General features: G+C 48.2%; 1 protein-coding gene across 4 annotated transcripts in view; it reads left to right on the top strand.

Annotated features, from left to right (window-relative positions):
- MYH14 (myosin heavy chain 14) overlaps positions 1-26,825 on the top strand; it is a 91,279-nt gene that overhangs the window by 23,367 nt on the left and 41,087 nt on the right. For all 4 annotated transcript variants that reach the window (XM_032612628.1, XM_032612627.1, XM_032612629.1 and 1 more), the window contains 11 exons: positions 7,813-7,908; positions 10,184-10,302; positions 11,539-11,691; positions 11,781-11,954; positions 12,264-12,437; positions 14,475-14,589; positions 17,933-18,120; positions 21,032-21,153; positions 23,424-23,493; positions 23,633-23,793; positions 24,926-25,034. In XM_032612628.1, coding sequence (XP_032468519.1) covers positions 7,813-7,908; positions 10,184-10,302; positions 11,539-11,691; positions 11,781-11,954; positions 12,264-12,437; positions 14,475-14,589; positions 17,933-18,120; positions 21,032-21,153; positions 23,424-23,493; positions 23,633-23,793; positions 24,926-25,034 — 1,481 coding nt within the window. The remainder of the gene's footprint in view (positions 1-7,812; positions 7,909-10,183; positions 10,303-11,538; positions 11,692-11,780; positions 11,955-12,263; positions 12,438-14,474; positions 14,590-17,932; positions 18,121-21,031; positions 21,154-23,423; positions 23,494-23,632; positions 23,794-24,925; positions 25,035-26,825) is intronic.

Here is a 26,825-nt window from a genome sequence, read left to right as displayed (position 1 = left end):
ATATGTCAGGGAATTCCCTGGCGGTCCAGGGGTTAGGACTCTGCACTTTGACTGCCAAGGGCCCAGGTTCGATCCCTGGTTGGGGAACTAAGATCCCGCAGGCCCTGTGGCGTGGCCAAATACAAGCCAGTGGCTTTTAGTACCTTCAGAGCTGTGCAGCCATCCCCACAATCAATTTTAGAACATTTTCAGTGACCCAAGAAGCTAACTTGCGCCCCTTTGCGGTCATCTGCTGGTTTTCCAATGCCAGCCCCTGGCAACCACAGATCTGCTTCCTGTGTCTATGGATTTGCTTATCCGGGACCTTTCATATAGATGGAATCATACAATATATCATCCTCTGTGGCTGGCTTTCTTCCCTCGGCATGATGGTTTGGAGTTTCATCCATGTGGTCGTATGTATCCGTGCTTCCTTCCTTTTTACTGCTGAATAATTTTGCTTTTTACCTTTTTCTTACGGAACCTTTCAAACAGGTATGCGAGTAGAGAGCAGAGGGTCGTGAACCCCCCACCCCTCCCCCAGGAACCTGGCACCAGATCCAGCAGTTAACGGGCTCATGACTTCTTGGCTTTCAGCTCTAACCCCCAGCCCCTTTCCCTTCCCCCAACCCCACTCTGTTTTTTTAAATTGTACTGAATCGACCTCGCCGCCGTCCAGAAGGTGGCGCTAGTTTCCAGTTTCTCCCACCCTGTGTCTGGAGCACCTGTTCCCCCGACGTGGTTGCCAGCAACCACTGTTGTCAGCTTTTTTGCTTTTGCTGGTGTGGCAGGTGGATGGGGTCTCATAACAGTGTGATTTTGTGTCTCACTTCCAAGGAGTTGAGCCAGCCGGTCACCTTTTTTCTAGACTCTCCTTTGGAAGAAAGAGGAGACAGAGATGGGGAGTTCCCTGGTGGTCCAGTGGTTAGGACTCGTAGGTTAGGGATGGCCCTGGGTTCGATCCCTGGTCGGGAAACTAAGCTCCCACAAGCCTCATGGCATGGCCAAAAAGAAAGAAGGACACAGAGGTCCAGGGAGGTGGGGTGTCTGCCCTATAGGACTCACTGCCTTTGATGAGGTGGTGGTGGAACCCGGCTGACTCCAAAGCCAGCCCATGATCCGTTTCCAGAGAGGCAGGTGGGCGCCTCTGGGTCGCCCACGGGAAGCCCAGGGCAGAGAGCGTTCGGGGCCAGTGGAAGCAGGACCTCCACGCCCCTCCTCACTTCCCGTCCACGTTGGCGCCGTAAATGCCACCAGAGAGGTGGAACAGGCAGCCTAGCATGCAGGGAGGTGAGCTCCTGTCACGTGAGGCCCTCGTAGCCTCGCCAGCCCCACGCCTCCGCCCGTGCAGGTTGGGGCTTGCTTGCTGCCGGCTGGGTTGAAGTCACCAGCCAGAGCTGACTGCCAACCCCTCAGGCGTCAGGTTCACCGGGTGCTTGGAACCCACGCAGGTTCCGAAGCCAACCGTAAAAGGCCATTTTAAAGGCCACCGGGGGAACTCGAGTCTGGGTCAGGTCTGAGCTTGACGGTAAGGATGAATAATCATCCACTTTGTTAGGGGTGATGATGCCTTTGTGAGTCTATCAGGAGATGTGCTCATTTATTTATCTTTTGGGAGGTACCTCGCTGCCCTGCCGCAAAACCTCCCAGCGTTTCTGGGACCCTGGGCTGTTCCCGACACCCCAGCCCCCTGACACCCCCCCCCCCCCCCGCCCAGCCCCTCCCACTGCCCAGCAGGGGAAACCTAGGCCCAGGAGGCCGCTGGCTTGCCCCAGGTCACGCCTCAGTAATGTGCCCCCCACTAGTTAACTCTTGGCCATTTGTTCATTCGTATATCGATTCATTCAACACATGATGGAGTCTGCGGGCCAGACCCCTGCAGACGCTGGGAGAAATGAACCGTGACCAAGACAGAACAAGCCCCTGCCCCCTGGAGCGCTGAGACCCAGGGAGCATCAAATCACACAAGTGGATTAAAGTTGATCCCCTGGAAGAGTGATGGCTGGAAGGTGCATGGAGCAGTGACTGTGGGTCAGGGGGGTGGGGGGGTGGGGTCTCGGAAGGGGCGGGGCAGCCCCTGGAGGAGGCGGCGCTTGGCTGAGCCCTGATGGTCAGGCAGGAATTAAGCAGGTGTAGGTGGTTCTGGACAGCCTCTATGGGGAGGGAACGCCCAGGGCAAAAGCCTGGGGGCAAGAGAGAGTGTCAGGTGTTGGCGGGAATTAAAGAGGTTGGCCTGGCTGGTTGGAGTAACTGAGGGGACCCGAGGCTGGAGCAGGTGGGAGGATTGGGGACAGGGTGCCGAAGACCTTGATAAGGGATAAGATTGAATCCCAAAAGTAGTGGGGACTGTGGAAAGAATTCTTCCCCCCAAAGTGGCAAGCTGAAGTTCATTCGTGAACACATTTATGGAGTGCTTACTGTATGCAGAGGATACAGTTAGAAGGTGAATAAGGAACAGATACTTTCCACAAGGAGTTACGATCCTGATGGAGATCGAAAGGAAAAATTCAGATTTGTTGCACACCCCAGCGTGCCCCGAAAACTATACCAAAACCTTTTTTCCCTGGGGGACTGGAATTCATGGACCGTAAAATTCGCCATTGTCAAGTATACAGTTCAGTATTTGTAATATATTCACAAGGTGGTGTGAATCATCACTGCAATTTCACTGTCTAATTCCAGAAACTGAGTCTTTTCTCAGCAGTGATCTTTTTTTTGACTACGTTTCAAGGGGTATGAAATTCAAAAAGAACTAAAAGTCTATGATCATTCCAGTGTCCCGGGCTCCCAGGAGGCCACCTCTGTTAGCTGTTTCTTGTGTGTCCTTCAGAGTAAGGCTTCTTGAAGCTGTCAGGCCAGTGACCAACACCCCCCCCTTCTGTTTTCAGGGATTTTTTTAACCTCTTTTTTTTTAAAAAAATACTTATTTGGCTGTGCTGGGTCTTAGTTGCGGCACGCGGGATCTTTGTTGCAGCATGTGAGATCCTTTTAGTTGTGCCATGCAGGATCTTTTAGTTGTGGCATGGGGAATCTTTAGTTGTGGCATGCAAGCTCTTAGTTGCAGCATGTGGGATCTAGTTCCCTGACCAGGGATCGAACCTGGGCCCCCTGCATTGGGAGCGTGAGTCTCAACCACTGGACCACCAGGGAAGTCCCTAACCTCTTTATTTTGAATAGTTTCAGATTTACAGAAAAGTTTTAGAGTACACAAAATCACTGCATACCTTCTCCCAGATTCCTCAAACATTACTATCTTGCCACATCTGCTTTATCCTTGTCTGTCTTTCTAATTACTTGTTCTGAGCTGTTCGAGAGTAGGGGTGTAGCCCAGGGATCCCTTCACCCTTCATATTTCCGATGACCACTGTCACAAATGACCACAAACGAAGTGGCTTATAACAGCACACATTTATTCCCTCACAGTTCTGGAGGTCAGAAGTCAAAAATCAGTCTTACTGGTTAAAGTCAAGGTGTCAGCAGAGCTGGTCCCTTCTGGAGGCTCTGGGAAGAATTAGTTTTCTTGCCTTTTTCAGCTTTCAGAGGCCACCCGTATGCCTTAGCTCATGGCCCTTTTCTGCGTCTTCAAAATGCATCACTCTAGGGACTCCCCTGGTGGTCCAGTGGTTAGGACTCTGCGCTTTCATGCCAGGGCCTGGGTTCGATCCCTGGTTGGGGAACTAAGATCCCGAAAGGTACGCGGCGCGGCCAAAAAAATTGAAAAAAAACCCAAAATGTATCACTCCAACCTCTGCTCATGTGGCCTTCCCCCTCTGCCTCCCTCTTATAAGAACGCTTATGATTACGTTTTGGATCCACCTGGATAATGCAAGATTAATCTCCCGTTTTAAGATCCTGAATTTCATCACATCGGTAAAGTCTATTTTTCCCTGCAAGGTAACATTCACAGGATTCAGACCGTGGACATTTTGCGGAGAGGGGGCATTACTCATCTTACCGCCCACCCCCCACCCCCCCGAATCTGTCTGTGCTTATTTCCTAAGAACATTCTCTGACACAAACACAGTACAGTATCATCATTAGGAACTTAACATTGGCACTATTAGTACTGTTATCTAATCCACAGACCTTATGCCAACTGTCCCAATAATGTCCTTTATAGCAAAAAAAAAAATTTTTTTAAGTTAAACAAACACACACACACACACACACACACACACACACACTTCCCCAGTCCAGGATCACACACGTTGCATCTAGTCGTCACACTTTACTCTCCATCCATCTGGAACCGGTCCTGAGTCTTTATCGTTCGTGACCTTGACACTTGGGGAGATTACAGACCAGTTGTTTTGTCAACGTGCGTGTGTTTCCTCGTGATTAGATTCGGGTTACGCATATTTGGCATGGGTCTCCCAGAAGGGCTCCCCCCTCCACCTTCCGCCACTCCCTTTTCCTAAGTAAACTTTGTACAGAAGCTTACGTAGCATAGACACCGGAAAATGAGCGCGGTGCCAAAGCACCCAGCTCGGGAATTTCTGCAAGTGACACCCCATATCACCCGCACCTCGAAGCCCCCTCAAGCCCCTTCCCCTCACCGCAACCCCCATCACCATTGTGTTGGCATCTAACAACATGGAGTTGTTTCACCCGCTCTTGAATTTGGAACAAACAGACCCGTACAGTCCGTGCACTTTTGAACCTGGCTTCTTCCTTGCAATCCTGTGAGTGTGCAATCTGTCCGAGTTCAGCGAGTGGCCAGAAGGGGGCTTCTGAGGGGCTGGCCCACTGGTGTGTTCATTTTGTAAGATCTCACTGAGCTGCATGGAGGTGCTTTGTGTGCTTTTCTCTGTGTGTGCTCTACGCTCGTACAAACGTCTGAATTTTATGCTAAAAGAGGGACGGAAAGGGCTGCACGGCTGTTAAGAATACAGACCCCAGGGCCAGACCGCCGGGTGTGTCTCAGCCATGCCGCTTATGAGCTGGGTGATCCTGGGTAAGTTGATTACCCGAATGTGCCTCGGTTTCCCTGTCTGTCAAATGGGGGTTTTACTGTTTCCCGTCGCAAGATGCTATTGCAGGATTTGGCTCAGTGAGTTGTTCCGAAGGTGACATGAGGTCATTTGTGAGTGTTTGGAACAGGACCTGGCACGGAGTAAGTGAAAATAGATCAGTGTCCTTTTCAATCCGTAAATCGTGAAGACTGTTCTAGGAGGAACGTGGATGAGGTAGCTGGATGTTGGCGCTGGTCTGAAGCATCACCACGAAAGCAGCAGACAGGAGCCCAGCCTGATGTAGGCGTGTTATATGGTCCACTCCAAGCCGAGGGCAGCTTTGCGGGTGGAGACAAGGAGGCTTTGACGCGATGACCAAATCTTGATAAGTTCTGAACAAGACCAGCCTTCCCTCGGATTCCTCAGTGACTATCCTCCTAGAAAATGCACTGTGTGTTAAAACCAAACACAAAACACTTTTGTGTGTATACATAAAACTGCTGGGATTAGTCTCAGAGCATTCCAAACCATGATTTCACAGACGTGAATGTCCACTGGGACGTTTCGCAATCAAACGGAATGTGGGCAACTCTTTGTGATACAGAAGGGCAACTCCTCTGGTTCCCACCTGCCCAGTCTCTGTGGCATCCAGAAACGTTGCCAGGGTGGCCCCCATCCCTATGCTAACAACCCCTGCACGTTCCCGAGACGTCCTCTGGGGGCAGCATTGCCCACTCACGGCGAGATTTCTAGCCGCTTTGCCCAGATGTGCAAATATTAATACACTCGATCTTCTTTTACGATGTCCGAGTTGGAGAATTCACCTACACACGACATTTATTCGTAACCCCCAAACCAGCAATCCTGGTGCTTTTGTGGTCATTGCTGTCAGGCACAGAGGAGTGAAAGTTTTGAGTTGGCCAATGTGCACCCAACTGAAGTCTCACGGGGTGACATTCAGCCTTCTTGTTCCAGCCCATACTGTAAACCACTGTCCTTTCTACAGTCTGTTGAGTGCCATGCTTTTCACTTTGGGGGTGCTTTTTGGTTGGTGATTTCACTGTCTGAAATGTCCCCCTAAATGTAGTGCTTAATGCTGTCCGGTGTCCCTAAGAGCAGGAAGGCTGTGATGTGCTTTACAGAGAAAATACGTGTGTGAGAAGAGCTTCCTTCAGACTCCAGTTGTAGTGAATGTTGGTTGTGAGTTCAGTGTGAATCAATGCTGTATATCAGATAAGATGTCTTTTAAAAAATTTTATTGAAGTATAGTTGATTTACAATGTTGTGTTAATTTCTGCTGTATACCAAAGTGACTGGGTTATATATATGTGTGTGTGTGTGTGTGTGTGTGTGTGTATTTTTTCATATTCCTTTCCATTATGGTTTATCACAGGATATTGAAGAGTGTTCCCTGTGCTATACAGTAGGACCTTGTTGTTTATCCATCCTATATACATTAGTTTGCATCTGCTAATCCCAAACTCCCACTCCTTCCCTCCCCTACCCCCCTACCCCTTGGCAACCACAAGTCTGTTCTCCGTGTCTGTGAGTCTGTTTCAATTTCATTGATATGCTCATTTGTGTCGTATTTTAGATTCCACATATAAGTGATATCATATGACATTTGTCTTTCTCTTTCTGACCTACTTCACTTACTATGATAATCTCTAGGTCCATCCATGTTGCTGCAAATGGCATTATTTCATTCTTTTTTATGGCTGAGTAGTATTCCATTGTATATATGTACCACATTTTCTTTATCCAGTTATCTGTCGATGGACATTTAGGTTGCTTCCATGTCTTGGCTTTTGTAAATAGTGCTGCTGTGAACATAGGGGTGCTTGTATCTTTTCAAATTAGAATTTTGTCTGGGTATATGCCCAGGAGTGGGATTGCTGCAATTCTATTTTTAGTTTTTTGAGGAACCTCCATACTGTTTTAGATAGTGGTGCACCAGTTTACATTCCCGTCAGATAAGGTGTCTTTAAAGAGAAACACACATAAACCAAGGTGATGCATTGATCAGTTGATGAAAATGTGACCAGAGGCTCCCAGGAACCAAACCTGTATTCCCCCATAGGAACATTTGTTCACATTCGATAATTCAGTGTTTCAGGTGACCCTATAGAACATAATTACCAAGAATAAGGAAAATTGACTGACCTTGACATTTTCTGCCTTTTTTTTTTGTGTAGATAGTGGTTGCCATATATACCATTCTGCACCTCGAATTTTTTACTCGATATTTTAGAAACCTTTCCATATTGCTAAAGATCTTCCTCATTCATTTCTCTAAATCCTTTTAAATCTTCTATGCATTGCTCTATAAAATGGACATGAGCAGACACCAAATGACGATAAAGCAAACTTTGAATATAAAATACAGAATTCAGGGACTTCCCTGGAGGTCCAGTGGTTATGACTCCGCTCTTCCACTGCAGGGGGCACGGGTTCAATCCCTGGTCAGGGAACTGAGATCTCTCGTGCCACGCAGTGTGGCCAAAAACTAAAATAAAATACAGAATTCATTTATCCGTTCATGTATTTAAGACCTGCTTGGTGTCAGGTGGTGGTATAATTTGACATAAGGTTTTTAAGCTAGATTTCTTTTTTTTATTATCTTATTTTTTTAATTGAAGTATAGTTAATGTACAATGTTGTGTTAGTTTCAGGTGTACGGCAAAGTGATTCAGTTTTACATACATATACATATATCTATTCTTTTTCTGATTCTTTTCCATTATAGGTTATTACAAGATATTGAGTATAGTTCCCTGTGCTATACAGTAGGTCCTTGTTTAAGCTAGATTTCTAAGGGGCTAGTTCAGACCACATGTCAGGACCCTGAGCCTCGCTGATCTGTGTCTCTGCTGCCCCTTAGCCATGCTGCGGATGGTCTCGGCCGTTCTCCAGTTTGGCAACATTGTCCTGAAGAGAGAACGGAACACCGATCAAGCCTCCATGCCTGACAACACAGGTACCACCACATGGCCTGCTACCCACCTACGTACAGAGCATCCTCCCTTCCCAGCCAGACCCACCTCCCATCCAGGACCACCCTGATTTCCTGCCCTTTGCTGAATCTTTACCAAAATAACACTGTCCACTCTTTTCTTGATTATAAAAAGTATGAGCTCTGCTGAAAATTTGAACAACACCAGTGTGCCAAGGTGGAAGCGGGCGCGGACAGCAGGACCCTCCATCATCCCAGCCCCTCCCAGAAAACCAGCATTAGCACTGGCCATATCTCCTCCTGGCCTCTGCGCTCTGCATATATATACTTTTGGGGTTTTTTTGCCTTTCAGCAGAAGTATAGTTGATACTCCTTTTTTTTATCAAAATGGAAATAGCTTTGCTTCTTTATTATTATAAAATAATACAATCTGAGTGGGGAAGAAAATATGGCAAGACAGGGAAGTATAAAGGCAGGGAAATTACCCATAATTACTGCTAACACTTTTGGGGGCATTTCTCTCTGGGCTTTGTTCTACGTCTGTATCAATGTGGAAATAATTATCACAGAAATGGAATCTTGCTTTACACCGCCCTCCCCTCGAGATGGGAAGAGCTTTCTGTCCTGATTATGACACCCTATGGGCTATTTTCAAAAGCTGTACAACACAGAACATATGAAGGAAGGGGCATCTCTCACGATGTCACTGATCTGAGCTATCCCTGTGACATCTGGGGGCCAGGTTCACACACCCAGCAGGTGTGCCATACATACTCATTCGTTTGATTTACAAAATTGGGGTCAGACCTTATAAACTGTTTTGAAACCTGCTTTCCCCCCACCCCCTTAATGCAATGGGGGTAACTTTTCAAGGTCATTAACTAGAACTCTACTGGGGTTGCTTCACCTGGGTTCTGTGAGGAGAACTGTATGTCAGTATAATTAATCTCCTTCGGAATCCCTTGTATTTCCTTTTCTGCATTTGCAAACATTAATTGGAGAAGCAGTCCCCAGGCTCCACCGGCTGGCCAAGTACACACCAAGGGCTTAGAAACCTGTTAAGTCACCCTGTTACTGACAGCATAGTGCTCCATGCTGTTTTTTCAGTTTTTAAATATTCCCATATAATGCAGAATCACTGTAGAAGAATTAGAAATTGCAATTGCATCGGAGGGAGGGGGAGAGAGAGAGAGAGAGAGAGAGAGATTGACTTAAATCCTCATCACCTCTCAGAGATAACCACTGTTGACATTTTAATGTGTCTCTTCCTCAGTGTTTTTCTCTTTTGCTGGAGCTGAGTGTTTGTAGTAAGTATCTTCCTGTGACGCAAGTGATAGAGGCTCAAAAGCACTTCTTAATGATCATTTTAATTCAGAGGCGAAAGAAGAAATACACCTGCCCACACAGCCCTTCCTCCATCTTCTGCCAAAACAGCTATTAACATTTTGGCAATTTTCTATTCCTACAAAAATAGGGAAGAGCAGTGAATTTTTAAAGATTTCTTTTAGGTTTGGCCACCTCACTGAACCCTTATTCCAAGAGTTTTCCCCCAGCATTTTATTGAGACATTTTCCAACATACAGAAAAGTTCAAAAAATTTTATACCGAACACCCAGATCCACCACCAAGATTCTACCACTGACACTTTACTACACTTGCTTTATCGAATATCTTTGCATCCTCTGTTCATCCATCTCCTTTTCTGGCGCGTTTCAAAATCTCAGATATTGGTGTAGACCCTTCAGCCTGTATATCATTTACTGGCGTCCAATATTTGTTTACAGTTCTTTCATGGACTTGAAGTGAAGCATACAAATCATGAAATGTACACACCTTAAGTGTACCATGTAATTTATAATAATTATTATTTATTAAATAATAATTATAATGCTTATATTATTAATTAGTAATAATAATGTTATAAATAATTATTATTTATAATAATATTTAGTGACTGCAGAACATTTGTTCAAATGGATGCACCCTGACTCTCTAACCAATCCCTAGCTGTTGGACATTCAGGTTGCTTCCTGGTTTTCTCCATTGTAAACAGTGCTGGGACGGACATCCTCCTAGTCCAGCTTTTGCCCACATCCAGAATTATTTTTGCCAACTTAGGGTTCCAGGAGGAGAATTATTGGGCTGGAGAATGCACACACCTTTAGGACCCGTAATACCTCTAGCGGGAAAGGCTGGTGTTCCACCAACAGTGGGGGGGTGGCACCCTCTCCCCCCTCCCCCACTCTGCACTGTCCCCACCTCCCGGTGCTGATCGCATCTTGGTGCCTCTCGCCCTCAGCTGCGCAGAAGCTCTGCCGCCTCCTGGGCCTGGGGGTGACAGATTTCTCCCGCGCCCTGCTCACCCCCCGCATCAAAGTTGGCCGGGACTACGTGCAGAAAGCACAGACCAAGGAACAGGTGGGCAAGGCTGGCGGCAGGTGGGCGCAGGGAGGGCCCTGGATTTTTAAGCAGCTTATGCCAGTTTTTTCTCGCTCACTCAACAAACTTTTGCTGAGTGTCTGTTCAGTTACCGACTCTGGTCTAGGTGCTAGAATAAAGGCAGTCATGGAAACAAAGACCACACCTTCAGGGAGCTCAGGCTGTAGTAGGGAATCAGATAATAAAGGAAGAAACGGGTGCTTTCTTCAAAGGAAGGGATTGAGGTGCTCGGGAAAGTCTTCTCGGAAGGGGTGACATTTGAGTTGAGACTTGGATGGTTCAAGACAAAGGGAATATAGCATGTGTAAAGGCCCTGGGGCTGGAACAAGCTTGGCAAGTTGGGAGCATTAAGGAGATCAGTGAGACTAGACAGTGGGGGAGAGAGTGGTAGAAGCTGCAGTCAGAGAGGTTGGAAGGGGACAGATCACATGAGGTCTTAGGAACCACAATAAGGAGGTGAGTTTTATGCAGAGTGCAGCAGGAAGCCAGTGAGGATTTAAGCCAGGGAATAACTTGGTTCAGTTTGTCTTTATAAAGATTCCCTTGTCTACTGTGTGGAGAATTGGGTCTGGGGGCCCCAGTGGAAGCAATGAGGCACAAGGAGGCCGCTGTCATAGTCCCGGCAAGCGATGACCGCGGCACAGATAAGGGTGGTGGCAGTGAGGGTGGGGAGAGGTGAACACAGACTACATGTTTTCAGAATTCCAGTTTTGGGGCAGAGGCCTCTGCCTGACCCCAGGCTGGGCTCTCGAGGTGCTAGGACAGAGAAGGCACAGTGAGGGATATGAGCTTGGGGATCACACTGACCTGGGTTCTGCTCTCAGTCGAGGTACTATTGATAGGATCCATTTTACAGATGAAGACACTGAGGCACAGAGAGGTTTATTCACATGCCTGAGGTCACACAGCCTCTAAGTAGCAGAGCTAGGATTCCAATCTAGATGTTGGTCTCCAGATTCCACCCTCTTACCTGTTCTGCCGTGGAAACTGGTTCAAGGGTTGGGTGGAATATTCATGAACTAATGTGCCCCCAAGCGCTTCACACAGTGCCCGGCGCACAGTAGGGCGTCACTAATGATCTGCTGTTGTTAGTGTCACTGCTCTTGACGAACCACGATGGGGCTCCGTCTGCACCCAGTGCCTCCTTGCCGGCAGGGCGGGGTCGGGGGGCACTAATGTGCAGGCTGGGCCCTCACCGTGTGCCCTGACCTGCAGGCTGACTTCGCGCTGGAGGCCCTGGCCAAGGCCACCTACGAGCGCCTCTTCCGCTGGCTGGTCCTGCGCCTCAACCGAGCCCTGGACCGTAGCCCCCGCCAAGGCGCCTCCTTCCTGGGCATCCTGGACATCGCCGGCTTTGAGATCTTCCAGGTCTGCGCTTTGTGCCTGGCTGGGGGCTGGCCCTGCCCCCCTCTCTCCGGGTCCCTGTCCCCCTCTCTCACGGGTCCCTCCCCCCGCAGCTGAACTCCTTCGAGCAGCTGTGCATCAATTACACCAACGAGAAGCTGCAGCAGCTCTTCAACCACACGATGTTCGTGCTGGAGCAGGAGGAGTACCAGCGCGAGGGCATCCCCTGGGCCTTCCTCGACTTCGGCCTCGACCTGCAGCCCTGCATCGACCTCATCGAGCGGCCGGTGAGCCCACGGCTGCTCCACCCTCCGCGCGACCTTGGTCCAGCTCCTCACCCCACCGGCCTCAGGCCTCTCCATCGGTCAAATGGGGAAAACGGCATAGATCCGTGTGGCTGCTGGACGATTAGAACCCAGAACATGCCTGCCACGGGGCGTGGCTCGAATCCAAGGGCTAATCGATGGCCATAACGGTTGTTCTCGTGTTTGCTCGTAGGTCCCAAATGGCACAAGAACTAAAAATTAGCAGCAACCTAAGTGTCCAGTATTTGGGGATCTGACTTAACTCTTCTGCCCTCCTCTGTTAATGGTCAGGCCAACCCCCCTGGGCTCCTCGCTCTGCTGGATGAGGAGTGCTGGTTCCCAAAGGCCACAGACAAGTCCTTTGTGGAGAAGGTGGCCCAAGAGCAGGGTGGTCACCCCAAATTCCAGCGGCCAAGGACTCTGCGGGATCAGGCCGACTTCAGCGTCCTGCATTATGCGGGCAAGGTAGGGAGCAGGGGCCAGCGTTGGGGGCTGTGGGTGGGAGTGAGGATGAAGGGAGGGTGCAGAGGGAAAGCAGGGGCCACCTGGTGTCCACTGGGACAAGTCACAGCCAGGCCGGGGGTAGGAAAGCCCTTGGAGGAGTGAGGACTCTGTCTGATGAAGTCAGCAAAGGCTTCCTCAAGGAGGGGATATTTGCAGTGTGTTTCGAGAGATGGATAGGAGTTCACCAGGTGGAGAATTAGGTGCATTTTAGTCACTCATTTGGCCAACATATGCCTTTTGTGGGCTCAGCCCTGTGCTGAGCAAAGCTGGAGACCCATGTCAGATATGATTCTGTCCTCACAAAGGTCCTTATCTGGGAAGGAGACGAAGACAGACCATCGGGATATAAGGCCGATGAGTGCTTTAATGGGGCCAGCTGTGGATCGTGTCAAGGTCCAGAGGAGGAATCCCAGGGAAGGTCTCACAGAGGAGAGTGATGCTTGATCTGAACTCTAAATCAAGGGTCAGCAAACATTTTCTGTGAATAGTTTCAGTTCTGTGGGCCAGTCTCTGGCACAACTACTCAATTCTGCCATGAGAGCACGAAAGAAGCCACAAGTTCACACATAAATGAAGGCCGTATTCCAATAAAACTTTATTTATTTTATTATTTTTTTAAATTATCTATTTATTTATTTAAATTTATTTATTTATTTTTGGCTGCATTTGGTCTTTGTTGCTGCACGCAGGCTTTCTCTAGTTGCGGCAAGCGGGGTCTGCTTTTCGTTGTGGTGCGCGGGCTTCTCATTGCAATGGCCTCTCTTGTTGCAGAGCACGGGCTAAGCACACAGGCGTCATGGCGTGCGGGCTCAGTAGTTGTGGCTCGCAGGCTCTAGAGCGCAGGCTCAGTAGTTGTGGCACACGGGCTTAGTTGCTCCGCGGCATGTGGGATCTTCCTGGACCAGGACTCAAACCCGTGTCCCCTGCATTGGCTGGCAAAGTCTTAACCACTGTGCCACCAGGGGAGCCCTATTTATTTATTTTTGGCTGCGTCGGGTCTCGGTTGCCGCACCCTGTGCGGCCTCTTTGTTGTGGCGGGCGGGCTTACTTGGCCCACGACACGTGGGATCCTAGTTTCCCAACCAGGGATTGAACCTGCGTCCCCTGCATTGGAAGGCGGATTCTTAATCACTGGACCACCAGGAAGGTCCCTAAAACTTCATTTATAAAAGGAGGTGGATTTGGCCGGGAGGCCATTGTTTGCCAATCCCTGGTCTAAATGATGAGTGGGGACTTCCCTGGTGGTCCAGTGGGTAAGACTCCATGCTCCCAATGCAGGGGGCCTGGGTTCGATCCCCACTCAGGGAACTAGATCCTGCATGCCACAACTAAGACCTGGTGCAGCCAAATAAATCTTTTAAAAAATAATAATAAAATAAATGATGAGTAACCCGTAGCCAGAAAAGAATGGGTGGAGGCAACAGCATACACAAAGGCTGAGGGGTAGGAGACCCATGTGTTCTGTTCTAGAACTCAGTTGTTTTCCAGACATTTGCTAAGATTTCCCGTGTGCCCAGTCCTCTGCTGGTTGTGAGTCAGACTCAGGCCCTGGCCTCTGGAAGCCACCGTCTGGTTGGGGGGAACGTGTGCAGGGAATCGTGGTGGTCAAGACTGTGATTCCGTGGAAGGGAGCTGGCCACGTGAAAATCCACGGAGAGGGAATCACAGGTGGCGGGAACGGCAGGGGTCAAAATCCCGAGGTGGAAATGAGCTTGCACGTTTGAGGACCAGAGTGGCTAAATGAATAAGGAAAGAAGTGTTGGTGGATGAGGTCCCAGAGGTGGGCAGAGTCCTCTTAAGGGAAATACAGAAAGGGAGAGGGACCACGCTGCGGGTGGGTGCAGTTCAGGATATGGGCACAAGGTGTCCACCAGTGCTCTCTCCTGAGTGGTGAGCCCCAGAGCTGGGAATTTCAGAGCTTCTGGGAGGCTCCCTGGGAAATCAGCAGTGCTGGTGGACCCACCATCCCACCACCCTCCTGTGCCCAATTTCATTCAGGTTGACTACAAGGCCAATGAGTGGCTGATGAAAAACATGGACCCTCTGAATGACAGTGTCGCAGCCTTGCTTCACCAGAGCACAGACCGGCTAACGGCAGAGATCTGGAAAGACGGTAAGGACCAGCTTCCGCAGGCCCTGTCCCTGGAGCTCTGTGCATCCCTTCTCCCAACTCACAGTGTGAACACTTTTGTTCCAGACCTGAGTTGTCAGCTCAGAGGCAGAACTGGTGCCAGTAGGCCAGACAGCCTTCCGGTAGTGATTCCAATTAGTGATTGATTGATTGATATTTCAAGCCAGCATCACACTCAATGATAAAACACTCCTCCTTAATCAGAAACAAGACAAGGATGCCCACTGTCAACACTGCTGGGAAACACTGTTTGGGCGATAATAGTTTATGCAATCAGACCAGAAAAAGAAATAAGTATATGAATATTCAAAAGGAAGCAATGAAGTTATTAATTGTAGATGGCATATGATCCCTAAAAAAAAAAAAAAAAAAATCAAGAGATTCGACTGAAAAAGAATTAATAACAACAAGAGAACTCGGAAGGGCAGTATTTACAGGTTAGTCAACTTCTAGGCTTTGCTTTCGTTGATCTCTCCCAAAGTTCCCTTCAGGGATTCAGGGAAGAAAAAAAAGAGCTAAAACCCAGGTATAGTTTTGGAGTTTTCCTGCTCCAACAAGGCCCATGTGAGTTTGGCCATCAGTCTTTTCAGACTGACACTTTCAGACCAGCAAGCCCTGTCCATCCTTGCCCTCCATCCTTAGAGGAGGTTTGAGAGATGATTTTATAAAACGGACAGAACCAGCATCTTGGTTTCCTGATTCTGGGTTTCCAGAATCTGTCAGTTTGCCTTAATCTTTTATTGAAGTGAAAAGCATAGTAGTGGAAGCGCCAGCCCATGCAATTGGACAAGAGAACAAAATAAGCAAGATGAGTCATTCCCAAAACAAACTCACAGAGCGAAAGGGCATAGCACACCTTGATATGGTGAGCTGATTTTAGACAGAGAAATTTGATGTTAGTATCTCATATAGTTTATACAAGAGGGATTGAAAAGCATTGTTTGATGTTCAGTAACAGAACCAGATTCTGCCGAGAATCATCTCCTTCAGACTGAAAATCTTCCCCGTCAACTTCTTTAAAATTTGTGCCATGTTCATGAGCACGTGATGTTCCCCCTAATCCTTCACATGCTCCATCCTATATATGCTCGGCTCTCAAAGTGTTCCAAGGGAGAAAGTAGAAGTGGCAAAGCCTCTTGAGTCCTAGACTGGAACCCCACACAGTATTATTTCCTCCACAGTTCTTCTGAACAAAGCAAGTCACAAGGCCAGCCCAGATTCAAGGAGCTGCAAGTCACAGAGAGGGGTGGGGGATTGGGGCCATTTCTGCATCAGTCTCTACTACAGCTGCCCTGAGCCCAGAGTTGGCTTTGCTTTCGGGCATCCTGACAGCCCAGAGTTGGGTACCCAACATCCTGGAAGCCCAGGGGAAAAGGGAAATGAGACAAACTCTCTTCAACAAGCTGGGTGGGAGCCTTGAGTTAGTCCTTGAGCTTCCTGGTGGCCAGGGCAAAAGGGGATACCTAATAAAACAGATACAGACTCAACCTATAGGGAGAGAAGTTTCTTCCCCCCCGGGTATTAAATTCGCAGGGGACATTCGCCCTTTCAACCAACATTGATGCCCTCATAAAGCTGAACAGGACAGTCTCCCTGGCTTTAAAAGTTCATGGCCAGGATCAGGTTCCTCTTCCTGCTTTGCTCTGTGCTGTTGACTAATAACCCTTTCTTCTTTTTTCTTCCTGCCTCTTCTCATGCTGCTCCCTTTGTACCTCCCATCCCATCTCCCTGCCTCTCCCCCCATCTGTCCTCACCCCCACCCAGAACACGGGGGCTTGCAGCTGTTCTCTTTCCTTGGCTCCTTCCCACCGTCGCCCCCAGGATCTTCAGGGAGGCACGGCTCTGCCATTTCTCCGTCAGGGGGTGGGTGTTGCTGTGCATCAACGGGTGAGATTTGCCAGACGAGGAGGGTGGGCCCTTTGGACCGGGAGCCTGGTTTTGAACATCTATCCCCTTTCCTTACCATACAGAGATCTCTCCCTCTTCTTTCCTGTCCCCACCCCTTGTTGGCTCCCTTAGCAGTTTCCAGACTCTTTGTAGCAGCACAAGGCCTTCTTCTAACTAAACCGCATGTAAAAGTGCAAACAACTGTGATAGTATCAGCTGGCATTAATTGAACCCGTACTGTGTGCTGTGCACTGTGCAAAGCCCTTTTACCATTATTAACACATGGAATCCTCTGAACAACCTAATCAGGCAGCTGTTAGTACTGTTACCCCTGTTATACGGATGAGGACATGGAAGCACAGAGAGGTTAAGTCACCTGCCTGTGGTCACACAGCCAGTAAGGGACAGAGCTGGGATTTGAACCCAGAGCCTCTGCTCTTACCTGTGCTATAAGAACTTAATAAATGATAATTATCCTTTTGAAAATAACTAGGAGCATGGCAGTAGGAGGGAGACTTGAACCTGGGGAGGAACAATGCCATATCTGAGCCCCCACTGTGTGCCAAGCATTGCCCTCAGAGCGAGTTATCTAGTTGACCGTGATAACCCTCGTGATTGGGGATTGCAGGCCATCAGATTCTGCCCCAGCTGCAGGTTCTTGAGAAACTGGGAATGATTCAGTACATAGAATTTAAGACAAAGGAGTGCATATTTCTCACTAGTTGAAGTGACAGCATCAAATGACAATAGGGAAAGAAAATTATCATGAAATCAGGCCTTTCTGGGAAAATGGTGACTCTGGAGGCAGTTTGCCTTATTTTATTTTATGTTTTTTCATTTATTTATGTATTTTTAATTTTTTGCCTTATTTTAAATATTGCTTTATTTCAAATATCGTAATAAAACCAGACTTCATTACATTGTTAATGTGACACTGTTTCAAGTTCCTGAAAATGCAGCTGTGGTTATCGCCCTTTTCCCTCTCTGTGCCTCAGTTTCCTCATCTATAAAATGGGAATGATTTTTATAGGCTTAGAAATAAGCTGATGTATGTCAAGTGCTTTGAGCAGTGCCTGGCAGAGAATAAGTGCTAAGGAAGCATTTTCTATCTTCATCATCATCATTTGCTGATAGGGAAAATGGAAAAGAAGGGTCAGAGACCAGGGTTCGAGAAGATTCATACTGCCTGGGTTCAGATCCTGGGTCTTTGGATCCTAAGCTGTGTGGCCTTGGGCACAGTCTTCCATCTTTCTGAGCCTCAGTTTGCTGGTCAGTCCAATGGGCTGATAACACCTACCTTACTAGGCTGTGAGAGGTGTTTCATATGTAAAGTGCCAGGTCCTATAAATAATAAGATCCTTGACCTTTGGCCAACCCAGCCCCCTAAAACTGACCTTTGACTTTACTCTCTCTCTACATCTGTTTCCTCCTCCCACAGTGGAGGGCATCGTGGGGCTGGAGCAGGTGAACAGCCTTGGGGATGGCCCGCCTGGTGGCCGCCCACGCCGGGGCATGTTCCGGACGGTGGGACAGCTCTACAAGGAGTCCCTGAGCCGCCTCATGGCCACACTCAGCAACACCAACCCCAGCTTCGTCCGCTGTATCATCCCCAACCACGAGAAGAGGGTGAGTGACCCAGCCCGGGGAGGGAAGGCAGCTCTGGCAGTGGGTAAAGTCCCAGTCGCTGGATGTGGCTGGAACCATGTCTGGCCCCAGGCTCACTTCTGACTGGGTGTGTGACCTCGAGCAAGTTGTTTTCCCTCCCAGGCTCAATGCCCTGTTAGGAAAATTCATTCATTCATAGGACTTAAGTTTTACTGAGCACCTACTAAGTGCCAGGTAGTGGGAATACAGTGAAGTCAGGGAGGGCTCCCTGGAGAAGGTGAGGTCTGAGCTTGGAAGGATAAGTGGTATTCTAAGCAGAGAACAGCTTGTGCAGAAGCCCAGTGGTTGGTTGGAGCATGAAAGGTACAAGGGATGGAAAAAAGACCGTTGGAGCTGGGAGTGTCATGTAAGTGTGGGGAGACCATGCCTGGCCTCCTAGGCCACCAATAAGTTTTCTTGTTGGGAAAATCAGAGAATAGGCCCTGTAGAGAAGGGTCAGCATAGTAGAAGGTGAAACTAGGTGCCTGGGGCTTATACTGTCCTCAGAAAGTAGGAGCTGTGGTTATTGAGTAGGTGGATCTGTGTGTTTCTCATAGCTGTAAATAACCATATTTTATCAAATCTAAGACACATTTATTGTGACATTTTAGCATCTCTGAAGTTGGGATGTGGCTTACAATCAAAGGCCTGTCAGAGTTTAATTGACAAGAGCTTTTCTTTCTTGGTGGTATATAAGATAACAGTGTGTTTTACAATTGATAGTGGCTTTTATTTGATGAAATATGGCATACATGGACTCAGCCACTTCTCCAAAGAGCCTTGGTCCTTTTAAGTGGAGAATGGTGCTTACAGTCTAAGATCTGGGTGCTAGGTGTGCTCCATGGTATCAAGGTGTCACTCCCAGGACCTCTCAGTAAATAGAGCTATGTACGTACACACTAGTGTACGTGCATGCATACACATATGTATATACATGTACACACATATCTGTGTACATACACTTAAACATCTATGTGTATTTCTGTAACTATCTTTATATATTGAAAACTATGAGTTCCCACCAGTATGTCAAGTTCCAGTCCAACATCTCTTTTTAGCAACAGTGAGATCCTGTAATATAGCACACATTTACTAGTTTTCTCAGTCCCCTTTTATGTAATCAGTCCCCTGACCTTGCTGGGCACCTCCCCACTCAAGCCTGCCAAATGTCTTGTTGAAGGGTGGAATGGAGGAAGGAAGGAGGAAAGGAAGGATAGAAGGAAGGAAGGAAGGAAGGAAAGGAGGGAGGGAGGGAGGGAAAAAACCAAAATGTTACTGTGAGACCATCCTATATATTATTTCCAATTTCCAGCTATTTTCAGCCATTTCCTTGGGGCTCTTTTGAGAGAGCCACTAAGATGGCTTAAGCAAAAGTGAAAATGTATCAGGAATTCCCCGGCGGTCCAGTGGTTAGGACTCCATGCTTTCACTGCCGAGGGCCCGGGTTCCATCCCCAGTTGAGGAACTAAGATACCACAAGCCACAGGGCACGGCCAAAAAAGAAAAGTGAGAATGTATAGATTCACATAATTGAAGATTCCATGATTAGGTTCAGACACAGTTGGATCCAGGTGCTCAAACGGTGACGTCAGGAATCTTTTTCCTTTGCTTGGCTCTGCTTTTCTATGTGTTGCCTCCTCTCTGATGAATCTCTGTCTCCATTCTCAGGGTGGCACGGCAGCCACCAGTGGCTCCAGACTTTCATTCTTTCAGTTCAGCAACCCTAAAGGAAAGAGAGAGCCTCTGGCAGCATGGATGTAGCAGAAGTCCCAGGGCTGGCTTTCACTGGCCTAGGATGGCTCTTGTGCCCACCCTTGAACCAGCCTGATTGGCCTGGCCTGAGTCACATGACCATGTCTGGAGCCAGGATGAGGTCAGTCCTAGCCACTCATGGACTGAGAGCATAGCGGGAGGAATAGCGCCCTCCCTCCCACAGAATGGAAGTATGATTACCAAGGAATAGGGAACATATATAATAATAAATACACAGAAACTCCCTTTTTGCTGGGACGTTCTGAGGGCAGGGGCTTTTATCTCCTTTTTTACTGCTGAGTCCCCAGTGCCTAGAACACATTGTGTGGTATACAGTGAATATTCAATAAACATTTGATGGATGAATAAATACATATATGCTTAGATAGCCCTTGAAAAAGATACAGAATGGTGGTTCTCATTTTTTAACCCTCGTCCCCACCAGATATTTATATTCTGCCCTAGCCTGGGGCCAGGGCTTTTTTTTTTTTTTTTTTGGTTTTGGTTGTTGTTTGTTTTTGCTTTTTTAAGCATGTGAGGGGACTCCAGTGTGTAGTCTGGGTTGAGAACAACTGATCTAGAAGGCTCCATAAAAACCTGGGTATTGTGTTGACCACTCTGGGGGCCTGGGCAAGGCAAGAGTTGTTTTTCAGAATGTGTAATTTGAATTTTTTTGTAGTGTTTAGATTTTTACCATTTGTGTATTACTTTGGGGGAAAAAAAAGCAGGTAAGAGAAAGAAAAGGCAATGAAAGTTAACTACCAAAAATGATGATGTACGTGCTTTGTTCACACATCACCTTCCCAGACTGTCCTATGCAAATTCAGCACTCTCCGTCCTCCTTCACCTCTGCTCTTTGCCCCTTAGCACTTAGTACTCATTTACTTCTGACGTTTGTGATGTCTTGACCTCATTTATTGTCGACCTCTCCCAGTGGATAGTGAGCTCCCTGGGGCAGGCATTTCTGCCTGGCATGTAGTAGGTGCTCAGTAAATTATAGGTTGAACCAGATGAAATTGCCAACCATTTTTGACCTGCCCAAACTGCCATCCACCTGAGTTCCCCTGACAGCTGCCATCCAGTGAGTGGCGCCTCCGTGTGGCAGCCACTGACCTCGCATGTCTGTGACTGCTCTTTGCAGGCTGGGAAGCTGGAGCCGCGGCTGGTGCTGGACCAGCTGCGCTGTAACGGCGTCCTGGAGGGCATCCGCATCTGTCGCCAGGGCTTTCCCAACCGCATCCTCTTCCAGGAATTCCGGCAGAGGTGAGCGGCATGGGGTGGGGTAGGGCTTGGGTGCCTGCATCCAAAGCACCCCAACTGCTACTTCTGGGAGGGGTCAGGGGTGGGGCCTCAGCGCGAGTGGAGGGGCGGGGCCTCCGGGCAAGTTCCTTTGGTTACTGAGTCTCAGCTTTCTCCTCTGTGATATGGGAGAGCAATGCCCCCATTCACTGGACTCCCCAAGAGAAAGGGCATAGAGTACTATGCTGCGATCTGGGTATCGCAATCGGCATTTCTTATAAAAATGCAGTCGAGGACTTCCCTGGTGGTGCAGTGGTTAAGAATCCACCTGCCAAAGCAGGGGACACAGGTTCGAGTCCTGGTCTGGGAAATTTCCACATGCCACGGAGCAACTAAGCCCGTGCACCACAACTACTGAGCCTGCGCTCTAGAGCCTGTGAGCCACAACTACTGAGCCCGTGTGCCACAACTACTGAAGCCCATGCACCTAGAGCCCATGCTCCACAACAAAAGCCACCGCAATGAGAAGCCTGCGCACCGCAACAAAGAGTAGAAGCCCGCGCACAGCAACAAAGACCCAATGCAGCCATAAATAAATAAATAAGTTTATTTTTAAAAAAAAAACGCAGTCGAATAGGAGAGAAGAAAAAAATATCAACATATAATAAGCCAGTAATATGGTGAATATTATAACAAAAATTATGCTTCATGCAAGCTGTATATAGCAACACCATGCAATAGAAAGAGAATGTGAGCCCCATATACAATTTAAAATTTTCTAGTAGCCATATTTTTAAAAGTAAAAAGAAACAGGTGAAATTACATGATAAGAGTTTATTTAACCCAGTACACTCAAGGTATTAGATCATTTTAACATGTAATCAATATAAAAAATTAGTACTGAGACATTGTGCATTCTTTTATTCCTACTGAGTCTTCGAAATTTGGTGTATGTCTTACACCTGTAGCACATCTCAATTCAGACACTAAATTTCCAGTGGTCAAAGTGAAATGTAGTCCTATCAAAACAATGAAATTGTGGCAATTCCCTGGCGGTCCAGTGGTTAGGACTCCCTGCTTTTACTGCTGAGGGCACATGTTCAGTCCCTGGTTGGGGAGCTAACATCCCCACAAGACAAGTGGCCAAAAAAAAGAAAAGAAATAAATTGTGTTGAACAGAAAAATATTTTACACTGCTTCAGTTTTGTTTTTTTTTTTTAATATTTATTGATTTATTTGACTGTGCTGGGTCTTAGTTGCAGCATGCAGGATCTAGTTCCCTGACCAGGGATCGAACCTGGACCCCCTGCATTGGGAGCACAGAGTATTAACCACTGGCCCACCAGGGAAGGGAAGGGAAGTCCCCCCTGCTCACTTAGTTAAAATGAACCGCATTTAAAAATCCAGTTGCCCAACTGCCCCAGCCATGTTTCAGGGGCTCAGTAGTTGCGTGTGGCCAGTAGCTGCTGCAGGTCTGCAGTTTCACACTCAAAGTGTGGTCCCCAGGCCAGCAGCATCAGTATCACCGGACAGCTTGCTGGGTATGCACATTTTCAGGCCCCACCCCAGACTTACTGAATTAGTATCTGCATTTTAACAAGATCCCTGGTGACTGAGAAACTCTGATACACACACACACACGCACAGACACACACACACACACACGTTTCCCAATCACCAGTCAAAAAATATCGCATATTAATATATGACATTAATACATAATATTATGTATATGATATATGTGTTTGCGTATATATTTTGTATATCTAGTATGCATTAATTTTAATGAAATGTCAGGATCCAGGGAGAGGGCACAGCAGGAGAAAGGCTCTGAGGACAGACACATGGGTGCTTATGAAACGTACTTTTAAAATTTGGAGTTGCACTGAGAAATGTGAAAGAAACAGCTGTAAAGCACTTAGCTCAGGACCTGACACGTAATAAGTTCAAGAGCATCAGCCCCTATTTGTTGTTATTCTCACACTTCCGAGACACACCTTTCTTTTACGTCTCAATGACCTATGGTGTTGGTGTAATTAAACACTCGTAATCAGCACGTGGTGTGTCCTAGGAGTGGACACACCTAGGACATATTGATGATGTTGCCATTGGTGGTGGTATTAATGCTCTCAGCCTGGTGTGTGGCCCTCGGTAATACTTAAATATTTGTTTTTCTTACTGTTCCTATTGTTATTGTTATTATTGCTATTTGTCACTCTGAACCCAGTGCCTGGCCATGGTGACAGTTTGCTGTTACTCTTCACCCCTCCCCCACCCCTCCCCACCCACTTCAGGTACGAGATCCTGACACCCAATGCCATCCCCAAGGGCTTTATGGATGGGAAGCAGGCCTGTGAGAAGATGGTGAGTGTGAGGTAGAGGCTGAGGGTGGGTGCATGAGTGTGAACGTGTGTGTGCACGGTCTCAGGTGGTGGAGGAGGTTGAACTGGAGCCTCCCCTTGGATCACCCTTCCTCCTCATGACCCCTCCCCCACTCTCACAGATCCAGGCCCTGGAATTGGACCCCAACCTCTACCGCGTGGGACAAAGCAAGATCTTCTTCCGGGCAGGGGTTCTGGCCCAGCTAGAAGAAGAGCGGGACCTGAAGGTCACAGACATCATTGTGTCCTTCCAGGCAGCTGCCCGGGGATACCTGGCTCGCAAGTGCGGCTCCACACTATCTCTTGGGGTCACGTTGGCCAAGGCTGGTTCAGGGAGGGGTTGACCAGATGGCCCCAGGGGCTGGTTCAGGTAAAGGTTGACCAGATGGCCCCAGAGGCTGGGTCAGGAAGGAGGTTGACCAGATGGCCCCAGAGGCTGGGTCAGGGAGGCTCCAGGATGGTAGAAGATCAGTTGGCTCCAGATGTCAGGGCCTCCAGGATGGTAGAAGGGCTGAGAACAAAAGGATGGAGCCACTGGATGCCCAGGCTTCTTGGTTCTACAGTCCCTGAGGCTCCTGAGCAATGCTGGGGACACAGAGAAGAGCTAGACTCAGCCATAGGGTGACCAACCATCCCGGTTTGCCTGGGACTGGAGGTTTCCCAGGATGCATGATCTTCTGTGCTAAAACACAGAAAGTCCCAGGCAAACCAGGTCCGTGTGATCACCTTAGTGGCCATTCCCTCAAGGGACTCCGATCTGGAGGGGGAGACGTACACGGGCACAAAGTGTCACAGTCCAGGGCGAGATGTGCTTTGATGGGGGTCATACAGGTACAGCAAGAGGCCCTTCAGACCAGGTAGATGAAGGAGGATGGGAAAGGTGTTCCAGGCAGGAGTGACAGCTTGTGCCAAGGCCTAGTGATGTGAGAGCCTGGTACATTTCAGGAATGCAGGGAGTTTTCAGGAGAGTCTCCTTCTCCCTTGGAACTGGCCCAGAGGAAGGATCAGAGAATAAAGGACTCCCCAAACACCAGGCAGAGGGGCAGGGACCATATCCAGGGGCACTGAGGAGCAGGAGAGGGGTGGGTCAGCTGTGGACATAGAAAGCCCTCTCTGGAGGCTGGGAAGCTGGGGAGGTGGCTGGGGTGAGGGTCCAGTGGGTGGAAGATGAGGCTGGGGCTGAACTGGGGCTGGGGCTGTGGGAACGGAGAGGGGGGAATAGGGCAGAGAGAGTCAAGGACAGAGAGACTGATAGACGGAACCCAACAAGATTTACTGATAATAGAGCAGTGCTTGCACACAGTAGGCATTTAATAATGGTTGACTAATTGGAGAGAGCTTTGCTCCCTTGCTAAGGGGACAGGGCCTGGAGGGGCGGAGTCTGCATTGTCCCAGCCGCCCATCTCCCCACCCAGGGCCTTCCAGAAGCGCCAGCAGCAGCAGAGTGCTCTGAGGGTGATGCAGCGGAACTGTGCAGCTTACCTCAAGCTGAGACACTGGCAGTGGTGGCGGCTCTTCATCAAGGTGAGGGCCCCTGGAGAGGTGGCCCAAGTGGCAAGGAGACAGCTCCTTGGGGCCAGGTCTGCTTGGGCAAGTGACTTTCTTGGTTTGGACCTCAGTTTTGTGCATGTGCAAAATGGGACTAATCAGCCCACCTTTTGTTCATCAGGATCCTTGAGGTAACAAGCGACAAAAAATCTGACCCAAACCAACGTGGATAAAAGATATGGGACAGCTTTAGGTGCAGCTGGATCCAGGGTTGAGTTGAGGTCCCTAAGACCCCCTAGGAGTCAATGATTCACTGGAAGGACTCACAGAACTTAGAAAAGCTCTTATGCTCATGGTTACAGTTTATTACAGTGAAAGGATGGACATTGAAATCAGAAAAGGTAAAAGGCGCACAGGGCAGAGTCCAGGAGAGACCAGACACGAGCTTCCAATTGTCCACTCCCAGTAGAATTGTACAGATAGGACTTAATTCTTGTAGAAATGCTGTATGACAGCACATATGGAATATTGCCAACCAAGGAAGCTTACCCAAGCCTTAGTGTCTAGGGTTTTCATAGGCATGTGATTGACCCCCTTGACTGTCCACGTGGTTGACCTTAGTTACTCCAGCCCCGCCAGAGGTCAAGGTAAATAAAGGACTCTTATCAGGCAGGATAATCCAAAGGTTTAGAGATGATCTCGCAGGAACCAGCCAAGGGCCAGTCCTTTCCTTGAAATGTGCAGGGTTTGAACAACCCAGACCTGCTGAGTTAACCCCTTATTGCACAAGGTCCCAAACAATGTTAGTTATCTGACATTCTGTGCCTCCCATGTGACTTTCCTCCATGATGATCCCTGCAGACTCTTCCCACATGGCGGCCACCAACTAGGCCACTGTGGTCTTTTCTTATCACAGAGCTCCAGCCAGAGTCCCAGGTTTCACTCTCACTGGCCTGGCTGGAGTCATATGACCATCCCAGAACCAGTCATTACACATCAGATGAGCCAGGCCGGCATCACATGCCTCCCCGATGCAGAGGGGCGGAGCCAAGTGTGTGAGCTTCGAGGCAGGGTGTTCTCCCAATGGGAAATTGGAGACCAGGAAGGAGGATGGAGATTTGGAGGCAAAAACACAGCTGTTCAGTGTAATTCTGAATATGACGTCTGAACTGTCAGCCTACATGCCCTCAGCCCATGTTAACTGAGCACCTACTATGTGCCAGTAACTTTTGAGGGTACAATAATAAAATGGTAAATAAAAACAGACAATGCCCCACCTACAAGGACCTACTGTATAACACAGGGAACTATACCCAATATCTTGTAATAACCTATAATGGAAAAGAATCTAAAAAAGAATATATATATATATATATTAGAATATATAAGAATATATATAGTTATATATAACTGAATCACTATGCTGTGCACCTTAAACTAACACAATGTTGTAAATCAACTATATACTTCAATTAAAAAAAAAATACAGTGCCCTGCCCCGTGGAGCCCACAGTTTAGGGCAGGGGTTGGTAAGCTACGGCCCATGGGCCAGACACCTGTTTTTGTAAATGCCCATTGGTTTGGTTACTGTATTGTCTGTGCCTGTTTTTGAGTTACAGCAGCTGAATGGAGTAGTTAAAACAGAGACAGGATAGCCTGCAAAGCCTCAAATATTTCCTAGCTGGCCCTTTAAGAAAAAGTTTGCCTATCCTAGGTCCGGGGACAGGAGGTGTGGTTTGCCAGGTGTCGACTGAAAAAAAATACACAACCTACAAGCTGAGAATTATGTTTTGTTTGGGGCTTTACTGAGGACTTTAGCCCGGGATA

This window comes from Phocoena sinus, chromosome 19 (assembly GCF_008692025.1).
Source record: "Phocoena sinus isolate mPhoSin1 chromosome 19, mPhoSin1.pri, whole genome shotgun sequence".
Taxonomy (NCBI): domain Eukaryota; kingdom Metazoa; phylum Chordata; class Mammalia; order Artiodactyla; family Phocoenidae; genus Phocoena; species Phocoena sinus.
This window is presented reverse-complemented; position numbering and strand designations above follow the sequence as displayed.